General features: G+C 45.0%; 1 protein-coding gene across 5 annotated transcripts in view; it reads left to right on the top strand.

Annotated features, from left to right (window-relative positions):
• Positions 1–1,916: 1,916 nt before the first annotated feature.
• The window catches only part of Strada (STE20 related adaptor alpha), a 34,433-nt gene continuing 15,692 nt past the window's right edge, over positions 1,917–20,657 (top strand). Inside the window, exons 1-4 of one of the 5 annotated variants that reach the window (XM_057774187.1) lie at positions 1,917–2,039; positions 8,437–8,492; positions 11,240–11,297; positions 14,568–14,596. In XM_057774187.1, coding sequence (XP_057630170.1) covers positions 8,481–8,492; positions 11,240–11,297; positions 14,568–14,596 — 99 coding nt within the window. In that variant the 5' untranslated portion in view covers positions 1,917–2,039; positions 8,437–8,480. Of the gene's footprint in view, positions 2,040–8,436; positions 8,517–11,239; positions 11,298–14,567; positions 14,597–20,657 lie in introns of those variants that run through there. The other 4 variants (XM_057774186.1, XM_057774189.1, XM_057774188.1 and 1 more) reach the window with 4 other exon arrangements.

Raw genomic sequence — 20,657 nt, 5'->3', positions numbered from 1 at the left:
AGTGCAGCCCAAAGAAGGAGAAGGGGAAGAAAGGGGAAAGGAAAACTCAATTTGAGGTTGCCTTGACAATTACAGCCTGGTGTGGCAGTTCACATCTGTAATCCCAGAAGAGACAGGAGGATCTCTTGAGTTTAAGGCCAGCCTGGGCTATAGAATGAGTTCCAGGTAAGCCTGGACTATGAGACCGTCAGCAGTTAAGAGCACTTGCTGCTTTTGGAGAGAGAGTATCCAATACTCACAGCTGTCTGTCACTCCAGTTCCCGGGGATATGACACCTGACCTCTGCTTGCTTCTGCACACATGTTGTGTGCATATATACAGTGAAGTGCACACACACACAAACCAAAATGAAGCTGGTATCTTTTCATTGCTTTCTCCAATACTCTCAGTTCCAAAGACAATGTAACCTGGCAGAAACAGAATTTTCTTCCACTCTCTTGCTTTTTGTGAATTCACTGGGTTCACTTCTGAACAAAAGTTTTGTATTCATTTATTTTTTTCGAGACAGGGTTTTTCTGTTGGAGCCTGTCCTGCCTGGTACTTGCTCTGTAGATCAGGCTGGCCTCGAACTCACAGAGATCTGCCTGCCTCTGCCTCCAGAGTGCTGGGATTAAAGTTGTGCTCCACCACTGTCTGGCAGAAAGAAACATTTTGAGACGGCGATTGTGCTTTAGAATGTTAAAGCACTAGGTAAGATTACAGAAGTGTGTAAGTGAGAGCCTCTGGTAAGTTTGGTGTATTTCCATCAAGCCCCCGTTTGGATGTTTCTGAACTTACATATCTTGGACCGCTATAAATCTGTGAGGAGACGGAACTGGAAAAAACAAGTATTCATTACTTGACAGCGACCCACAGCAACTGAGATGACTGAAAGTCCCTAGTTCCCACAGGAGGAAGTCTTGCCACATCTAGAGTACTTCATTTGATCAGTCCTGTATGCGTTGGTCTGTCTTCCTTCATAAAGGCAAAGTCATCATAGGTTTCTACAAATAGACACACCACCGAGCTTTAATCCCAGCAGAGGCAAGCTGATCTCGGAGTTCAAGGCCTGCCTAGGCTACACAAGACTCTGTCTCAAACCCAGTACAAAAAAACAAAACAAAATAAACCAAAACTTAGGGATGAAGGGTTCAGGAACTAAAAAGATAGCTTTCATTTGGTTGAGCAATTTTCCTGGCTTTACATAGAAGGAACTTGGGACACAAACACAGGGTGAGTTTCCTCTTTAGTTTGTTCGCTAATGCCTGAGACCCAAGCGCACCCATTTAAGTCCTTCCAGGTGTTTGCCCTTGTAAGGCCTACCAGGTGATGGAATGGGGAGAGGCGGAAATACTGCCAGCCAAACCCGTAGCTGTAGTTAGGTGGCCCTTGACCCTTCTCTTCCTGCTGCAGACAGGAGCGGTACGGAGGCACCAGGGCCCTTGTGAACCGCAGTCTCCAACAATGAGGTCTTTTTTTTTAACAGTGAGGTCTTTAGCTTGAGGAAATCCGCTTCTTCCCAGGTAAGGGCGCCCCCAGCAAAGAAAGGGAAAGACAACCGGCAGCTCTCTCCCCGCCACAGCGACAGAGGGAGGGTTCGTCAAGACAGAGGTAACGCGGGAAGCAGACCCCGGGAGCCGGAGGGAGGAGGCGGAGCTTCCTTTGCGGGCAGGGTGGGCGGAGCCTCTTCCGAGAGAAGAGCTCGGCGGGCCTTCCTCCCTGGGAAGCGAGGGGCGGAGCTTCCTCGGAGTAAAGGGGCGGGACTTCCTCCGTGGGGCGGGGCAAGGGGCAGCTTCCGCGGGAGGGGCGGAGCTTTCTTCTTGGGTGGGGCGCAGCAGGGCTTCCTCATCTGGAAGAGGCGGGACTTCCTTCGTGGGGCGTGGAAAGGAGGAGGCTCTTCCGTGGGAGGGGCGGGGCTCAGCCAGCCTCTCTGGCTCCTTCCACTGCGCATGACACGTTGCGTACCTCCCTCCCAGCAACCGGCCTTGCGGCAGCGCGGCCACCAAACTGAGGAGGCGTAGCCGAGACGAGTCGGTACTGCGCTCTGACTCCTAGACCAGGTACCGGGTGGCGGGGCCGCCTGGTGCGCTCCTCGGGGCCGGTCCCTCTCGCCCGACTCCGAGTCCATCTCCTCGGGGGCGCGCCTCAGCGGTCATCCCGGCTCACCCTCGCCTTCCTCGGGCCTCGTTTAACCCGGGTTCTGGGTTCCCACGTTGAGGGGTTGTAGCTTGAGAGCCGGACTAGGCTTGGGCCTGACTGGGGAAACGCTGAGCAGAGTTGCCGTCGGGAGAGGCTGGCTCCTGCCTTCCCTCTCCATCTTTTCCGGGGCTTCCAGATGGGGTGCCTGGGACCAGATGTCGTTTTGCCCTCCCGCAAAGTAGCTGCAGACCCTAGTGCTGACCTCCCTCGACCCCTTCACTTCAGGCGATGCTGGTCGGGCATCGAGTTGAGCACGATCAGGGTTATTTTCTGCTTTGTTGAAAACGAAGAGGTCCTGATTGTGTTTTTTGTTTTAAGTACTCCCCAGCAGTTTTGGGAACCGGGTCTGGCGTTCGAGAGTGAGCACGACAGAAGGGGAGTGATTAAATAAAATCGTTCATAATTTTAGGAAATAGAGAGCTAACTTCTCAGCTCAACATTCAGCTAAAGACACCAAAATACTTCAACTTGACCCGTTTCTCCCAGGCCGTTGAAATCGGTCTTACTGAAATACCTGTTGAAGTTCCAATATGTGGACGGGTCTTCATGAACTAGTTGATACTTTAGAGATACCCGACGCCTGAGACTGATTCTGGGCCCTGAGAAGTGAAGTACCAAATTTGAGAGTGCTGCTGTGGCTCAGTGCCTGAGTGCTTGTTATCATTAGTGAGGACTTGCATTCCATTCCCAGCACTACCAAAAAAGAAAAAGAAAAAGCTACCTAATAATTTAGTCATTATAGCGCTGAACTGGGTAGCTCCCTTCACCCTTTAATTAGGTTTCTTAGAATTTTGGTTATGTGTTGTGATCTCAGACATGAAGGAAATTTAGGGGATCAGTGACAAAAATAGAAAAAAATCAGTCAGAGCAAGCGAATTTTTACTGTACCTCTTGTAGTGCGGGCGGTAACGGTACAGTTCCGAGTGTGGTTGGGTAGCCCCAGAGGTGGCTCTGGATAAGAGAACATGCTGCTGAAGCATAAAGATCCGAGTTCCAATCTCTGGCTCGCATGTAAACGGCCACATACTAGAGCTCGCTGGCTGCCAGCCTATGTCCAGGGTCACTGAGAAACCTTAACTCAAGGGAAGAACACAGAGTGGTAGAGTAGGACACCCAGTCTCCTTTGGCCTGACCATGCCTACAAACGGGGATCACACACACACACACACACACACACACACACACACACGGGGAAAGCAAGTGATCAGTGTGAACTTCTGTAACATAGGATACTTGAGGTGATTAGGGAATGAGTATCAAAGTTAGACTGGGGACAAGAAAGGAAGCCGGGTCTTTTTTTTTTTTTTTTTTCTCGAGACAGGGTTTCTCTGTGGCTTTGGTGCCTGTCCTGGAACTAGCTCTTGTAGACCAGGCTGGTCTCGAACTCACAGAGATTCACCTGCCTCTGCCTCCCAAGTGCTGGGATTAAAGGTGTGCGCCACCACTGCCTGGCGGAAGCAGGGTCTTTAGACTCCACCTTTTTTTTTTTTGCTTTTTCGAGACAGGGTTTCTCTGTGGTTTTGGAGCCTGTCCTGGAACTAGCTCTGTAGACCAGGCTGGTCTCAAACTCACAGAGATCCGCCTGCCTCTGCCTCCCGAGTGCTGGGATTAAAGGTGTGCGCCACCACCGCCCGGCTGGAACTAGCTCTTGTAGACCAGGCTGGTCTCAAACTCACAGAGTAGACTCCACTTTTGTTGTTTTGTTTAGACATGTTGTAGTCAAGGATGCTATTAAACTGATCCTCCAGTCTCTGTCTCCTGAGTGCGGAGATTACAAGGATGAGCTACTGTTCCAGCTTTGGATTTCAGTCACTTTTACAGCCTTAGCTGTTGACCTCTAAATCCAGATAGCCATATTTAACTTGTTCTTAAATATCAATACTACTTTTCTAACAAATGGCTATCCCCTCATTTTGGAAGATAATAATCCTTTTCAACATTATTGAACCTGACAGAGAAAGCCACCTGGTGTTCTTATGGCCTTTGTATACGCATCCCTCCTGCACACCCTTGTGCACATGTGCACACTCTACACACTCACACACACACACTGATTAAATATTTTAACTCATCCTCTCATTAAGCCCCCTCTACCTCCGAGCTTTCCATTTCTCTTTGATCACTCAAGAACACAAACGCACAATTAGAATCATCAGTTATAGTTATTATCAGTTCCCAGATAAGGTATTAAGTCTTTGCGGTTTTCAGTCGGACCACACAGCCATATATCTAGGAGAGTTTGTAAAAGATAACTCTCCAGCCGGGCGGTGGTGGCGCACGCCTTTAATCCCAGCACTCGGGAGGCAGAGACAGGTGAATCTCTGTGAGTTCGAGACCAGCCTGGTCTACAGAGCTAGTTCCAGGACAGGCTCCGTAGCTACAGAGAAACCCTGTCTCGAAAAACAAATAAATAGATAAAAAGATACTCTCCAGCCATGCTCGGTGATGCAGGCCTGTAATCCTAGCAGCTAGGAGCCTAGTGGCAGAAGAATCAGAAGTTTAAGGTCATGAGCAGCTACACAGTGTCGTAGATCAGCTTTATTTGTAGGAGACCCTGTCTCCTTATTCAAAGGGCAGAGAATGAGCTCGATAGCTTGGGAAGCTGTGGCAGCTTTATAATTTCTTCATTCATAGCCACTCATCTGTTTCCTGGTATTTCCACTGCTAAGGCTCTTATCTCCAGGAACACTGTTTTCTAACCAGCTTGCTTTCCTCTGGGTCATTTTGACCCCTCCCTTTCTTCATTCCTTTGTAGAGCAACGTTTCTTGGAATGTTCTTCCAGACAAGATTTCTCAAATCTTAGTTAATACCGTGGTCCACACGCCAGCAGCGTTGTCATTTCCAGGGAGTGTGTCAGAACTTGGAGCCCACTCCAGACCTGAATTGCAGAATTTTAACAAGATCTCTAAGTGATTTGTGGGTGCAACAAGATGTAAGACACACTGCTTAGACCGCCGTTGTGTGTCATCTCTGTTGAAAGCTCACAGTGGCTTCCTCCCCCTGCGAATACAGCCTGGCATTAGCACACACCAAAGGCCTGTCCATGGTCCTCACACACTTCACTTTCTGGCAGTTACTCAGTGTTACTGAGTGATGACTGCCACAAGCACTGTTGGCAAAGCTGGCGATACACATTTGCATAATGCAGCAAATACCAGATAATAGTCACACTCTCGGCTTGGGATCTCCATTTTCTTTAAGTCGCCTTTGATATTCAAGGCCCACTGCCACTCAGCCATGTTTCTGCTCAATTCCATAAGAAGTTGTTCCTTCCTTCTCGTCCATCCCCTGTCCTGTTTATTGGTGCACATCCCACTTCCACAACCAGTTAAGGTCCTACTCCCTGGAGTGCCTCATGCATCTTACGCCATTTTGTATTGCTGTAGTTAGGCCCCTTTAAGGAGGTGCACACTCGATGAAAACTGCCTGGTTTTCTTCCAGAGGCCTGACCCCAACATAGGCTCTGGGTTTTTTTTGTTTGTTTTTGAGACAAGGTTTCTCTGTAGCTTTGGAGCCTATCCTGTAACTAGCTCTTGTAGACCAGGCTGGCCTCGAACTCCCAGAGATCCGCCTGCCTCTGCCTCCTGAGTGCTGGGATTAAAGGCGTGCGCCACCACTGCCCGGCAGGCTCTGGGGTTTTAAGGCACGTTGGCAATGCCACAACCTATCCTAGATTCCAGGTTCATTTACTCCTCTTTCAGATAAAGAAAAATAAAACTAATTATTTTTATACTAGGGATTAAATTTAGGACCTTGAACATGCTAGGCAAATTCTATTCAGCTCAGCTTTCCTGACCTATAATTTTTTCTTTGTTTTTGTTTTGAGACAGGGTTGGAACTCACTATGTAGTCCAGGCTGGCCTCAGACTCAGAGATTCACCTACTTCTGCTTCCTAAGTGCAGGGATTAAAGGCATGTGCCATCACCACCTGGCTCCAACCTATACTTTTAATGTAAATATTGGCTATCCTAAAATAGATTTTGAATTTGTGCATAGTGATAGGATTTAGTCATGCTAGCCAAAACTGAGGCCTCATTCTTAATTCTGAGGACTTCAGTCATCTCAAGTGGTAGTAAGGTCTTACAATAACTGCTGCTTAAGTAGTTAGCTGCCTAAGTAGCAAAGCTGTGTCTAGGATGGTGTTCTCAGTGGTGGAGTACTTGTCTAGTGTGCCTGAGGCCCTGGCTGGATAGCTCGCACCACAAATCAATAAATAAAAAGGCTGTTTCTGTGTCTATCTACTAAGAATATCGCTTGGCCAGTGTATTATGGTGTCTTATGTTCTTGATAAAAATGCTTTGAATGACGTTTTATCCTTCCACTGTAATTCTGTATTTTAAGGGCATTTGAAAGTAGCACTGTGGTCTTAATGTCACACAAAGTAGAAAAGTCCCTCAGTATTCAGATAAATGTCTATTTGTTTTTAGATATTTTTTCCTTCACCGAGGATCTCTTGGATTGCCAGGCTGGCCTTGAAATCTTGATCCTCCCATCCCAGTCTCAGTAATTCTAAGATTACAGGTCTTTGCCATTGACACCCCGCCTGCAGTACAGCATTCAGGTCTAAATTTTTCTTTTGTTTTGACACACATCATTTAGCCTCAGAGTCACAGATAGCCAAGTATGACCTTGAATTCCTGATCCTTGTGCCTCCTGCCAAGTGCTGGGATTAGCGGGCAAGGGCAATAGCACACCCATCTTAAAATGTTTTTTTCTTTTGTAAAACCCTTAGAATCTCTTAAGTACACAGTTCTATTACCAGTAAATAGTTTTACCCTCTCAGCCAGGTACAGCTGGCTGCCGGTGACCTCAGCCCTTGACTTAGGTCAAGAGGATTGTTTGAAGCCAAACTGTCTAAAGAAAGGCCTTTGTCTTAAAGTCACAGGTAGAGTGCCTGCCTACAGTGGCTAAGACCCAACAGGAAAGAAAGGAAAGTCATCTCAGCTTACTGAACATTTTAATTCAAACAAAAATTACACCTTTGTTTACAATATTTAACTTTCATTAAATCAGACAAAGAAAAAAGTTATTGGGAGGGTGTGGTGTCACAATCCCAGCATTCAGGAAGTAGAGGCAGGAGGGCCAGAAGTTCAAGGTCATCCTCTGTTGTGTCTCTGGTGAGAGACCACCCTGGTTACCTGAGATACAGTCTCAAAAAAAAAAAAAAAAAAAAAAAGGAAGAAAAGTCCAGTGGAATCTCAGCACTCCTGAGGCAGAGGCCAATCCAATGCACAGAGCAAGTTCCATCAGAGCCAAGGCTACACACTACACAGAGAAACCTTGTTTCAAAAAGAAAAGAAGGGGAGGGGACTGCATGCCTGAAGCTTCTGCTGGCCAGTCTTGTACTGGAGTGACAGGGGGAATTGGGGTGGAGGGAGAAGTAGACTGATATGCGGAAGTGGGGGGCAGACGTGGAGTGATGTGCGGAAGGGGGGCAGACATGGAGTATTGTGTGGAAGGGGGGCAGACGTGGAGTATTGTCTGGAAGGGGGGCAGACGTGGAGTGATATGTGGAAGTGGGGGGCAGACGTGGAGTGTTGTGTGGAAGGGGGCAGACGTGGGGGTGGTAGACACCTCTACTTTGTTTTTAAAGGAATCTCACTCATTGTGCACTTTGTGTTAACTGTGGCTTTTGCACTTGCCGTTCTCTGAGTCGAAGAAATTTCTTCCACCACTCCTCCATTGTGCCTCACTCCTCCGGCCCACCTTGCCCTGCCTTCCTCTCCACGGTTGTGCTGTGTATGAAGCCCACGCTGGCCTGCAGTTCTTCGTCCTCCCGCCTTAGCTTCCTGAGTCTTGGGGATACAGGAAGTGCACTGGCCTGCCTGACTCCAAACTTTTCTCATAGAAATGACAGTTTCAGAGTGTACTTGTTCAAAGTATATCCAAGTTTATTGTCACTCAACACAACTCTAAACAAATACTCAGAAGTTAGCAAGTTATGAGTCTGGTATGGCACCTTGGGATGGTAGACCAGTAGTGCATTTTGTTCCACAGAGAAGCTTTATCTACGCTGGCTGTGTTGCTCAGTAGAGTGTCTACCTAGCCCTCAAGAAAACACCTGGCTCCATCATCACCGCAGAACCCGGTGTGGTGCACCCCGTGATCCCAGCACTCAGGGTGTAGAGACGGGTTTCAGGAGTACAAGGCCATTCTCTGCTGTGTAGTGAGTTGGAAGCTAGCCTTTGCTACAGGGGAGAAAAAGATAGTTGTATAAAAAGATTTAACCAACTCCATGTTTCTATTTTCCTTTCAGGTGTAAGTTTTTGAAATTGAAGTAGGTCTACACAGTAGGAACCCATGTCTTTTCTTGTAAGTAAACCAGAGCGGATTAGGGTGAGTGTTTCCATTCTTCTGACTTTCTATTTGTCTTTTCTGAAAAGTAAAGTGTGGGTGGACATTGTGGTGGCTGCTTTGTCTTGTTTTACTGTGACACTCAGAATTGTCTGGTGAAAAACAGGAAGGTGGCTTGTTTTATGAATTAATCAGTCACATGCTAAATAATTTGGGCTTTTTCTATGTGGTTACATAGCTGGTAAAGATCTCGCTTCTATTTTTCATGGATTTATGTTTTTTAAAGTCAATGTCAGATTATAGTTACTGGAACGCATTTCTAAATATAATGAAGAGTCTTTAAAATTAACTGGAAGAAGCCGGGCGGTGGTGGCGCACGCCTTTAATCCCAATACTTGGGAGGAGGAGGATCTCTGAGTTCGAGACCAGCCTGGTCTACAAGAGCTAGTTCCAGGACAGGCTCCAAAACCACAGAGAAACCCTGTCTCGAAAAACCAAAAAACCAAAAAAAAAAAAAAAAAAAAAAAAAAAATTAACTGGAAGAATTTATTATACCTTAATTTTTTTTTTTATCAGGGGCTAGTAAGCTGGCCCAGCAGATGCAGGGGCTTGCTGTCAAGTCTGGCAGCCTGAGTTCAGTTCCTAGGACCGACATAGAGGTCCCATATGCCCTCTGTCTGCACATACACACCTTGGCACACGCGCACAAAACAAATACGTGAGACAAAAGCTATTATCCTCACCTGGCAGGAGAGAGAACATGGCCATAAAACTGATTTCACAGACCAAGACCGATCTCAGTCTGCGCACGACTGCGCTCAGGCGTGCTGACGCCTTTGATTTCCCCAAACGCAGGAAGCTCAGCTGTGTAGTTGTAGTAGTGCGGACTTGGTTCCCATATTCCCTGTAAAAATTTTAGAATAAAAGTCTTACCAGATTGGCCGTAAGAATAAATATTAGACTGAGTGTCTTATAAATAAGCTGCAGTGACCTCACTAAAAGTGTCCCATGGTCCAGTGAGCTGGCCGAGCAGGTCCAGGCCTTGACTCAAGCCCGACAGCCCGAGTTCTGTCCCTGAGAACTCATGTGGTGGAAGGAGAGATGAGTCCCACATGTTGTCCCTTCCCCAACAAAGTATATTGCTTAAACAATTCTTAAAATATCCTCATTGATTTTATCAAGTACTTAATATTTTAATGTGATAATGATTATTTAAAGATTTTAGTCATTTTTAAGTGTTATGAGACATGGGTTTATCATTTTCAAATATTATATGGTATAGTGCACAGAAGTTTTTATGTTAAATCGGGGAGGTCTTATTTCTTTAATTCAGAAAAAAATTGTCACAGAAAAGGACAAAGTGATTTTATAGTTTCAGTGCGTATCATATAGCTTGTTTTAGGATGTTCTTTAATCTTCCCTTTCTTGTGTTTATATGTGTAAAAACAAGTAACACTGTAAGAAATAAACTTCAGCGTTAATTAAGAGGAAAATGTAACCCTCTCCTCTGCCTGAACTCTGCTCAGTGGAAAGAATGCCACTGTGCCAAACTTTAACACCAGTCACAAAGTGAAACAGAATCTGGATTCCGTTGCTTTTAAATATGAGCCACATTCCTATTTTAACCTGGCCTGATTGAGGTGGAACCAGACTCCTGATTAGTATAATGGAAATCTAACACTCATCTGAAATGGACGAGCGAGGTGTACATTGATTGTGCTAGTTTAGTCCTGGGGAACTTGATAGAAAGTAAGTCTTCAGAAACCCTTGTAAATGGCCTCTGTACCCATACTGGGCATGTGTGGTACATGGATGTGACACCGAGAAGATGAGTGTGCCCTCTATGCAAGTCCCACATGAAATTAGAGAAAGGGGAAACAGAGTGGGGAAAGGGCAAGAAGAGGGTACTGGGCTATGAATATGATCAAGGTACATGATCTGCATGTGTGAAAATAAGGAAATTCATCCTCCTGTACAATGAATAGATGCTATTAAAAAAAGAAAAGAACTATGCGTGGTGTAATCTCATACTTGAGAAACCGAGGAAGGAGGATTAAAGATTTTAAAGTCAGGCTAGGCTACAGAGAGAGACCCCGTCTCAAAAAGATAAAAACAAACAGAAAAAGAAAGCCTTGTAAATAAGAGAACATGGAATATGCTGAGTCTCATTTTATAAACTAATGGAGGCTTGTGAAGAATTCTTTGATTCTTGTTTTCTATGTGTTGAATTCCAATAATACTTTTCAAATTGGCAATGATGATCCAAGACTTCTGTAAAGAATATCATGAAAGTTGGGTCGTGGTGGTGCACACCTTTAATCCCAGCACTCAGGAAGCAGAGGAAGGCGGATCTCTGTGAGTTCAAGGCCAGCCTGGTCTACAGAGCAAGTTCCAGGACAGCCAGGGCTACACAGAGAAACCCTGTCTTGAAAAACAAAAACAAAAAAAGAGAGTATCCATGGAATAAACAAGATGGAACAAGTTTCTATATAGGAGAGGAAAAAATACACTTTTTTGGGGACAGTTCCCTGTATTTCCCCTCTGTCACATTTATGAACCAATCATGTTAGATACAGAAGACCAGAGAAAGAAATGAACCTACTGTTTGTAGCCAGTTTCAAAATCCTTTTCAACCTGTCCATGGACATGGGTCTGACTGTACTGCTTGTTTTTATATTTTTGTGGGGTTTTGTCTCTAAAGGCTGATAGCTACTGTGTTGTGGCTTGGAAGATATACTAATTCTCTCTGGGGTTTTCCTCTTTAGCGGTGGGTCTCGGAAAAGTTCATTGTTGAGGGCTTAAGAGATTTGGAACTATTTGGAGGTAAGTACAGTGTGGCATTTTGCCATCATTTCAGGATAATTTATCACTGTTCTGCTGACTAGATCAATCTGTAGAAGTTAGCGGTTTGAAATGCAACTGGCTTCCTTTTTAATCTGGTCTTTCCAAGAAATGTGTGAATGAATCAAGCAGTTATCCTTGGCCAGTAGGTTTGCCCTTTGAGATTTAACAAGCGCAGACATTCCTGTTTGGCCCTTTCCAAAGTAAGTCCTTTTGGAAATGATGATCTTAGTTCAGGTAGAAAAAAATTTCTCTGTAAAAATAGTAGTAGTGGCTGGGCATGTTGGCACACACCTGTTTGCTGTCCCTGCACTTGGAGAGCCAAGGCAGAATCATGAGTTTGAGGCCATCTTGCACTACATAAGGGAATTCAAAGGCAGATGGCAGATGTATAACAAGATCCTGTCTCTAAAAACCAAAAAGTAATTATAACAAAACAGTGTAGCCCCATTGTTTCCAACTGTCATGATAGTCTAGGTGAAGAAACAGCAGTCCACAGCATCTACAAATAAACTGAAAACCCAAATGTATTAATTTCTAGATGGTACTATTAACCTATTTTCCTTAAAGAATCTCACAGAAATTCTGGAGTAGTGGTGTTTAGAGACTTGGTCAAAGTGTTACATTTTTAGGTTAAAAAAAAAAAATCAAAAAAACGATAGGCTCTTTTTGTTTTAATTAGAACCAATAAAAAATTACAATAGGAGCTGGAGAGATGGCTCAGTGGTTAAGAGCACTGGCAGCTCTTCCATACGGCCTGAGTTCAGCTCGCAGCAACCACATAGTGACTCACAGCCGTCTCTAGTGTGATCTGATGCTCTCTTCTGGCATAAAGTCGTACATGCGGATAGAGCACTCATACATAAAATAAATCTTTAAAAAATTATTACAGTATAAACTAATAGAACCAAGAATAAGTTTTGTTACTAGTCTCATCTCCCTCTCAACATTAATGGGAATAAAATGCTCTAAAATTAAGCTCTGTGGCTGATGAGATGCTTGTTTTGTCTGGAATCATGTGGAGGTGGCACAAGATCCAATCCCAGAGTTGTCCTCTGACCTCCACATTTGCCATGACACATGTGCTCGCACACACACTAATAATTTTTTATAGAAATTGATTTGCAAGTTCAATTAATAAAGAGTCAGTCACAAATAGTGCAGACTATGTGACTGGAATGAGTGGATTCTCAGTTTCTGGCTGAGGGGGTGGTCTTTGGATGTCTCGTCTTTGATGGGATTTTTTTTCTTGTTTGTTTTGAGATAGGGTCCCACTATGTAGCCTTGACTGGCCTCAAACTCGTGGAGATCCCTCTGTCTCCACCTCCCAGGGGCCAGCATTAAAGGGATGGGCCACCATACCTAGCCTCTGGCTGTCTTGACAGCATCTAGCCTGTGATCTGAGGTTGGTAAAGAGTTGTTCTCTGCATGTTCACAGCTCAGTGTAGACAGTATCTCCCAGTCTTACACAACTTGGAATTTGCCTTCTGTCAACTGGAGTTCATGTAACCCTCCCTGCCCTCCCCCCATTTGGCGTCTCACTTTTAACTAACTGCTGTAAGCAGTCGCTTCTGTTATTTGTATACCAGAAAACTGCTGTCTGAGGAGGAACCATTACTGCTTTGAGAAACCAAGGCCACATTATTCTTCCTCTAATTTTCTGTGGCAAGTAATGGGATACTTACTCAGTGTACCCAATGAAAAGCATTTTCCTTGGTGATTAAGCTTTCCTCCTCTGATTTGCTCAAGTTTAAGGTACTTAAATTGTGTGGTTTAAGATGTTTGAAAATGTATAACCAGCCCTGTACTTTACAGTGGAAGCCCTTTACTTTTTCTTGCGTGCTGAGCAGATGAGACCCAGGCCTGTCGTTTGCCAGGCAGGTCCACTCCCACTGCCCTACACCTCCAGTCTCCGTGTTACTGATTTGTATTACTTTTGATGGAAAGACTCGAGGGCACACACAGAGGATTTGTGAGCAGGAGGAGGTCACTTGGTTGTTCTGTGACTCTTTTGTTTCATTCCCAGCAGCTAATGTCCAAGGCCACCTCTGTACTCAGTTCAGAGTCAAACACCTCTAACTTTGAGAATTGAGCTGGGCAGCAGTCGGATCTCTTAGACGTGTGCTACTGGGCTGAAAACACCGTTTGCCCTAAAACAGACAAGCCTCCCCACGTCCACAAAAGGCAGTCTAGTCTCTATACTCTTCCGAAGTGGCCGACCAGCCATGTGACTTTAAAGTGAATTTTGGGGCTTGACACAATGGGCCATGACTGTAATCTCAGTACTCTGAGAGGCTGCAGCAGGAGGATTGTCACAAATTCTAGGCCAGCTTGAGATATATCAAGATATTATCTGAAAAAAGGCCTAACGAGCTGGGCGGTGGTGGCGCACGCCTTTAATCCCAGCACTCGGGAGGCAGAGGCAGGCGGATCTCTGTGAGTTCGAGGCCAGCCCTGGTCTACAAGACCTAGTTCCAGGACAGGCCCCAAAGCTACAGAGAAACCCTGTCTCGAAAAACCAACCAACCAACCAAACAAACAAAAAAGCCTAAAGAGCTAAGATCAGTCCTAGAGCCCACATGGAGGAGAACCAGCTTCCACAGCCGTCTCCTGCTTCGAGCACACTTACAATAATAAGTGCTAAAATTCTTTAAAAGGGATGGAGAGATGGCTCAGCAGTTAAAAGCACTGGCTGCTCTTCCAAAGGACCCAGGTTCAATTCCCAGCACCCGTATGGCAGCCCACAATTGTCTGTTCCAGGAGCTCTGACACCCTCACATAAATATACATATAGGCAGAACACCAATGTATATAAAATAAAAGTAAATAAATCATTTAAAAAATTTTCAAGTTTTTAAAGAAATTTTAAAAATCCATGAGTTTGGGGCATGGGCGTGTAGTTCAGTGGTAGTTAACTTGACTGGCCTGAGTGGAGTTAAAGAACCAAGGGAGGGGAAAGTGGGATTTTGTTCACCAAGTGCAGTGCTCAGAAACAGGCCTGTGAACAGTAACACAGTATGCTGATGGTAAGTAATGTGTGCCCAGGGCGGTAGCTGTGGACGAGGCTCACATTCATGTGCAAGTCCCTTGAGGCTGCATCGGTCTCGCTGCGGCTCTGTGTAGTGTGCAGTGCTGTATGACCTAAGTGGATTCTGTTATTAACTGTAGTCTTAAGTGTGATAATTGCTGGTCTAAATGTGGGTGTGTCTTCTGCTAACAACAAAATGCCAACAATCAATTTCTCTACCCCAGAGCAGCCTCCGGGTGGCACTCGGAGAAAAGTAAGTGGCTTTCAGGGCCTGGCTCTGTGGCTACTGCATGGAGTTGATGTCTTGTAGACTGCCTGTTTTGCTGGCACTCGTGTTATGCTTCTGCTGTTCTGTCTTCTCAGCTTGATTTGTGTACAATTATTTTTCTTTTTTTACTTGTGATGATGCTTCAGGTTTCACCCTGGAAAGACTTTAGTGTATGATGTAAAGAACAGAGAAGTCCCAGCTGGGGATTCCAGCCTCCTCCCCTCCCAGGCCTCCTCATTACCCACCCTCCCTAGCCCTCTAAAATGAGTTCATTAGCTTGAAATTTCAGTTTTAGCAACTGGTGCTTCTCACTTCCTCATCTGTAGACTGTTACCAGTAAATTTCACTCTACTGAGAAAATGCAGATCTCTCTCTGGCTCATAAGTCAAGACCTATGTCTCTTACTGTAAAAACAAAACCAAAATTAAAAAGTACAAAACAGGCTGGGTGACCACACCAGTCATCCTGGCTCTCAGAACTGAGGGTAGGGTGTAGCTCTGTATGTCAAACATGCATAAGGCCCTGAGTGCCACCCTCAGTACCAAACAGAAGAGAGCGAACAACCAGAGTCAGGTGTGGTGGCACATACCTGTAGTCCCACCACTTGGAGGTTAAGGCAAGAGGATAGCAAGTTCAAAACCAGAGATGGCTCAGCTGGTAAAGGCATACGTTGTGCAAGCCTGGCACCAGAATGAGAAACCAGCCTGAACCCGTATAAAGGTGGTAGGAAAAAAGTGACCACACACGTACGCATTCCTGCTCATGTGCACATGCAGTTGGGGAAAAAAAATTTAAAACTCAACCTCTCCCCCGCAAAAAAAAAAAAAAAAAAAAAAAAAATTATACAAGACGAAAAAACAAAAAACAAAAACTGGCAAAAGCTGCAAGATTCTTGCTGTCTCCCCCTCCTCTTGTGCTTTACTTTCCCTTTACTTTCCCTAAGTTAATAGCACCAGATGTGCACAGTACACCACGCTGTTTGGAAAATGTGAATCGTGGTCTTATAAAAAGAGAGCACAGCGGCTGGGCAGACTGGCACTCGCTTATGGGCCCAGCACTCCAGAGGCTGCAGCAGGAAGATTACCATAAGTTTGAGGCCAACCAGGGTTTGTTCAAGAGTGAGACCCTGAGAACAGGGAGAGATAAGAACAGAACCTTCCCATGGCAGACCTCTCTTCCTGTGGGCAAGCCCAAGGCTGAGTGAAGGTGGTGGATACTTAGATTAGTTCTGACTGCATTTACACCGTCTCCCAGGAGTGCCTGTCCGTCAGACCCATGTGTTTTCATTCAGGAGACAAATAAAATTTAAAAAATTAAAAATTTTAAAAAACTTAAGATTGGATTTTTTTTTCATAAAAAAATACTAATGACATGTTTTTCATATGTTCATAGCTGCTGGTGTTTTAGCACAAACTGTCCTGGGTGAAACCTGTAGTAAGTTGAATGTGTTTATTTGGTAGTATATCATACCGTCTTATGCTTTATTGGATTTTGTTTTAAATAATGCTACTGGTTTATGGTTATTTGGTTATTTTTAGTTGTCAATGGCTTATGTATTTTTAAAATGCTTCAAAATAAATAAAATGTTTTTTAATGTTGTGGGGACCTAAACAAACAAAAAAAGAACAGAATTTCCTTGAGTAATTTGCGATTCCAGGTTACAGTGCTGTAACTATGCTAGGCTGTGTTTAGTGAGCTAAAATTCCATCCCTTTGCTCTAAACAGACTTTTAAAATCTGGAAGACTTTAATGAGCTCTGGTCTTCTGTGAGTCACAGCTGATTCTTCAACCCTAGCTGACAGAACCTCAAATCTTAATTCCAAAAGCACATGAACAGATGCCGGGTGGTGGTGGCGCACGCCTTTAATCCCAGCACTCGGGAGGCAGAGGCAGGTGGATCTCTGTGAGTTCGAGACCATCCTGGTCTACAGAGCTAGTTCCAGGACAGACTCCAAAGCCATAGAGAAACCCTGTCTCGAAAAACCAAAAAAAAAAAAAAAAACAAACCAAAAAAAAAAAAAAAAAACAAAAACAAAAGCACATGAACAGCCCCATAGTCTTTGCTTACTCCTGAAACTTCACAAGCCAGCCCTCCATCATCCGCCCCACTCTCAGCGTTGGCTTCCAGGTTCCCGCTGTTGCTGTGGTAACACCATGACCGAAAGGAACTCATTTAGCTTACGTATTCGGAGTCACAGCCCATTGAGGGAAGTCAAGGCAGGAACTTGAACTTTAGGAGTCTGGAAGGAAGAACTGAAGCTGATGCCATGGATGAACGCTGCTTATTGGCTTTCTCTCTCTACGGCTTGCTCAGACTGCCTTCTTTATACCACTGATGACCACCTGCCCATGGGTGGAGCCACCCACAGTGGGCTGGGACCTCCCACATCAGTCTTTAATCAAGAAGATACTCTACAGATGTGCCTACAGGCAGTCTAGTGGAGGCATCTTCACAATTCCCAGAGAAATCTAGCTGGGTCAAGGTAACAGAAAACTAGCCAGGACACCCCCTTTCTTGTGTCAGCAGCAGACCAGACCTCTCACGAATCCTGCATTTTAATCCGTCTATGGAAGCGAGTTGAGATGTGTAATTCACTTCAGGTCTGTTAGAGTAGTGTAGATGTGTAGCTGTGCAGGTGACCGAGAGGGGATTGATTATATAGTGTGACTAATCCTGTTCTCCAGGAACATGAAAATACTTCTGTCCTGTTTACAAAATTCTTTCCTGCTTTGTTTGCTTCCCATGAAAACTGACCACTGACTCTGGCATAACCTTGTTTTACAGTGGTTTGTGGTGAGTCAGGCAGAAACATGTAGAAGCTGCAGCAGCCTCTAGACTAGTTCATCCCCTGAAGCACCACATTTCCCAGCACCTAAAAAACTTATTGCTAAAGGTTGCACTTTCCGGCCATTTTCTGTACAGCTAGATCATGGAAGTATTTGTCAGGTTCCTACGTAAGCAGTTCATCGAGGCTTTCCCTGCATGTGCGCAACAAGAAATGCCGTAGTTGGAGCTCATTAGGTAGTGTGTCTTGTATGCCTCCCTGCTGGGAAGAAAGAAATTTCCATTTGTAGATTTCCACAGAGTTGTTTAAAATACATATAATAAAAAAGCACATATAACAAATATTTTACTCTAAGGACTCAATTGTTCTTCTTCATCTCTTTTTCAAACTGGAGAAAGTTTAAGAAGTTTGGAAATGAGAGACAGCTTTAAACAGTTACTTCTCATCAGGGCCATAGTGTTGCTCGCTTAAAAAAAAGTAACGTGCTGGGCGGTGGTGGCGCACGCCTTTTATCCAGCACTCAGGAAGCAGAGACAGGCAGATCTCTGTAAATTCAAGGCCAGCCTGGTCTACAGAGCTAGTTCCAGGACAGGCTCCAAAGCTACAGAGAAACCCTGTCTCAGAAACAACAACAAAGAAGTAATGCTTGATTGCCCGCAGGTGTCAGGCTCTAGTAAAGGTGCTGCAGGACCAATGTATCTCAGCCCGATTTCCAGAGGGATCGCTATTCACCCTACTCATTCTCATTGGAAGGTCGCAGAAAGCTTCCTGAGTTCCTGCTTTGCTTTTATGATTGTCAAGTTATTCCTGGTTATTACTGCTGCTACGACAGCAGTGAGCATGACAGTCAAGGACCCTCTCTAGCGCATTTCTAGTGGAGCTGACAGGAAATAGCTGACTCAGCTTTAGCAGTGACTTCTGTGAGGAATGTAAAGCAAGTAGCGAAGTCAAGTGATAGAAGCCTACTCTGCTCTGCTGGCAGGGTCATCTCTGAAGTATTTGAGACCTAAATGATAAGAAGACAGTGATGAGAAAAAAGATGGGCATGTGTGTACTTGGTGTAAAATGGGTGTGGTGGGGGAGCCTCAGCTACATAGAGTTTGAGGCTAGCCTGAGCTATATAACACTATCTGAAAACCAAAACAACAACAAAAAAAAATGGGGATGGAAGTTGTAGCCAAGTAGGAGTGTTCCAGTTAAAGGGACCGGAGAGATGGCTCAAAGGTTAAAGAACACTTGCTGTTTTTGTAGAGACCCAGGTTCAGTTCTCAGCACCCATGTGGTGACTCCAAAACCATTTGTAACTTTTGTTCCGGGTGATCTGACTCCCTCTTCTGGCCACTACAGGTATTGCGTACACGTGCGCTTGCATATGTGTAGACAAAACACACACATTGTCTTAGTTTACTTTCTATCGCTATGATAAACACCACAACCAGAAGCAGCCTGGGGAGGAGAGAGCTTATTTCATCCTTCTGCTTGTAGCTCATCACTGAGGGAAACTAAGGCAGGAAGGCAGGAACCCAGAGGCAGACATTGCTCCCAACAATAATTTTTCTTAAGTTCCTGCAGGACAGACAACCCATTATGGGCTAAGTACTCACTGGCTTTTCCAGCTCAAAGTTCTAAACTCTGTCCACAGTCCTTCCTAAACAACACAGCCAGGTCTCTCCAGCAGTACCCTGTGAACCTGGTACGGGTTTCTGTCTTAGTTTCTTTTCTATTGCTGTGGTAAATCCATGCCCAAAAGCCATGTAAGGAAGAAACTTGGGATTTATTTCAATTTACAGCTTTATTGTCTCCCTGAGGGAAATCAGGACAGGACCCTGGAGGCAGGAACTGAAGAGCTCTGCTGGCTGGCTTGCTCTCCATGGCTTGCTCAGCCTGTTTTCTTTAGGGCTACTGCCCAGGGGTGGCACCATCCACAACAACCATTAACCAAGAAAATGCCTTGGACTTGCCTGTAGTCAGTCTGATGGAGCCATTTTCTCAGCTCAGCCAGTTTTCTCAACTGAGATTTCCTTTTGCCAGATGACTCCTGCTTGCATCAAGCTGGACAAAAAAACAAACCAGGACACAAAATAAAGATAAATTTAAAAAAACTTTTGCAGGTGAGATGACTGGCACAGGTTCACTAAGACCAGAGACATGCTTGTTGCATGGGGAAAGTGACTGGGGAGATGAGGAAAGTGAGGTGGGCAAGAACCCAGGCTTGTGGGCACTCGCAGTCCAGAGCAGGGAGCTAGATCTAACAGCAACCCACCGGGCTTCCTATGAACCAAACACTGGTTTTATTGAGAGCAAGATTATTCAAGAGGACTGTCAGTGTGGCTCAGTAGGGAGAGGCCCTTGCTGTGCAGACCCAGTGACCTGACTCCAGTCCCCAGTTCTCCCAGTTAATGGTGGAGGGAGAGAACTGCCTGCAGAGAGATGCTCTCTGACCTCCAAAGCAGTACGCGTGCACACCTACACGAGTGTATTATACACACACAATAATAACAGTGACATGGACACAATTAAAAACCATGCAGGACTGAGAGTGTGGTGTGAATGGTGCAGTTGTCTGGGAAGCAATATGTCATTGTCTCATAAAGTTGGCTGGGTGTGGTCTGTAACCTGGTAATTCTTTCTGCTCGGGAGACATAGTCAGACATGTTTGTAGTAGCGCCGTTCATCGTAGCGGAGCTGGAAAAGAACCTGGTCTCATCAGTGTTGGCATGGATGACTTGAGATATATTCCTGGAAAGAATATTATACAACAGTGAAAGTCAGTGAACTATAACTGAATAGAATATTATGGCCAAGTCTTAGAGCAGAAAAGATGGATTAAAAAGCTGGGTGATACATGCCTTTAATCCCAGCACTCGAGGTAGAGGCAAGTGGATCTCTGTGAGTTCAAGGCCAGCCTGATCTAAAAAAAATGAGTTCTAAGACAGCCAGAGCTGTTACACAGAGAGACCCTGTCTCAAAGGAAAAAAACAAAACAAAACAAAACAAAAAAAGGGATTAAATTGAAAATAGACTTTATTAAAAGGGATCCATTTTGCTCAACTAGAGCTTTCCTAGTTTCTCTCTCCCCTCCCTCCTTCTCATTTTGTTTGTTTTTTGAGACAGGGTCACACTGTGTAACTTGGCTGTCCTGGAACTCATTATGTAGATCAGGCTGGCCTCAAGCTCACAGAGATCTTCAGCCTCCCCAGTGCTGGGATCAAAGGTGTGCGCCACTACACCCAACTTTTAGTATCACTCTTAAGTATAAG

This window comes from Chionomys nivalis, chromosome 7 (genome assembly GCF_950005125.1).
Source record: "Chionomys nivalis chromosome 7, mChiNiv1.1, whole genome shotgun sequence".
NCBI lineage: Eukaryota > Metazoa > Chordata > Mammalia > Rodentia > Cricetidae > Chionomys > Chionomys nivalis.
The sequence above is the reverse complement of the archived record's forward strand: the minus strand, read 5'-3'. Positions and strand labels throughout refer to the sequence as shown.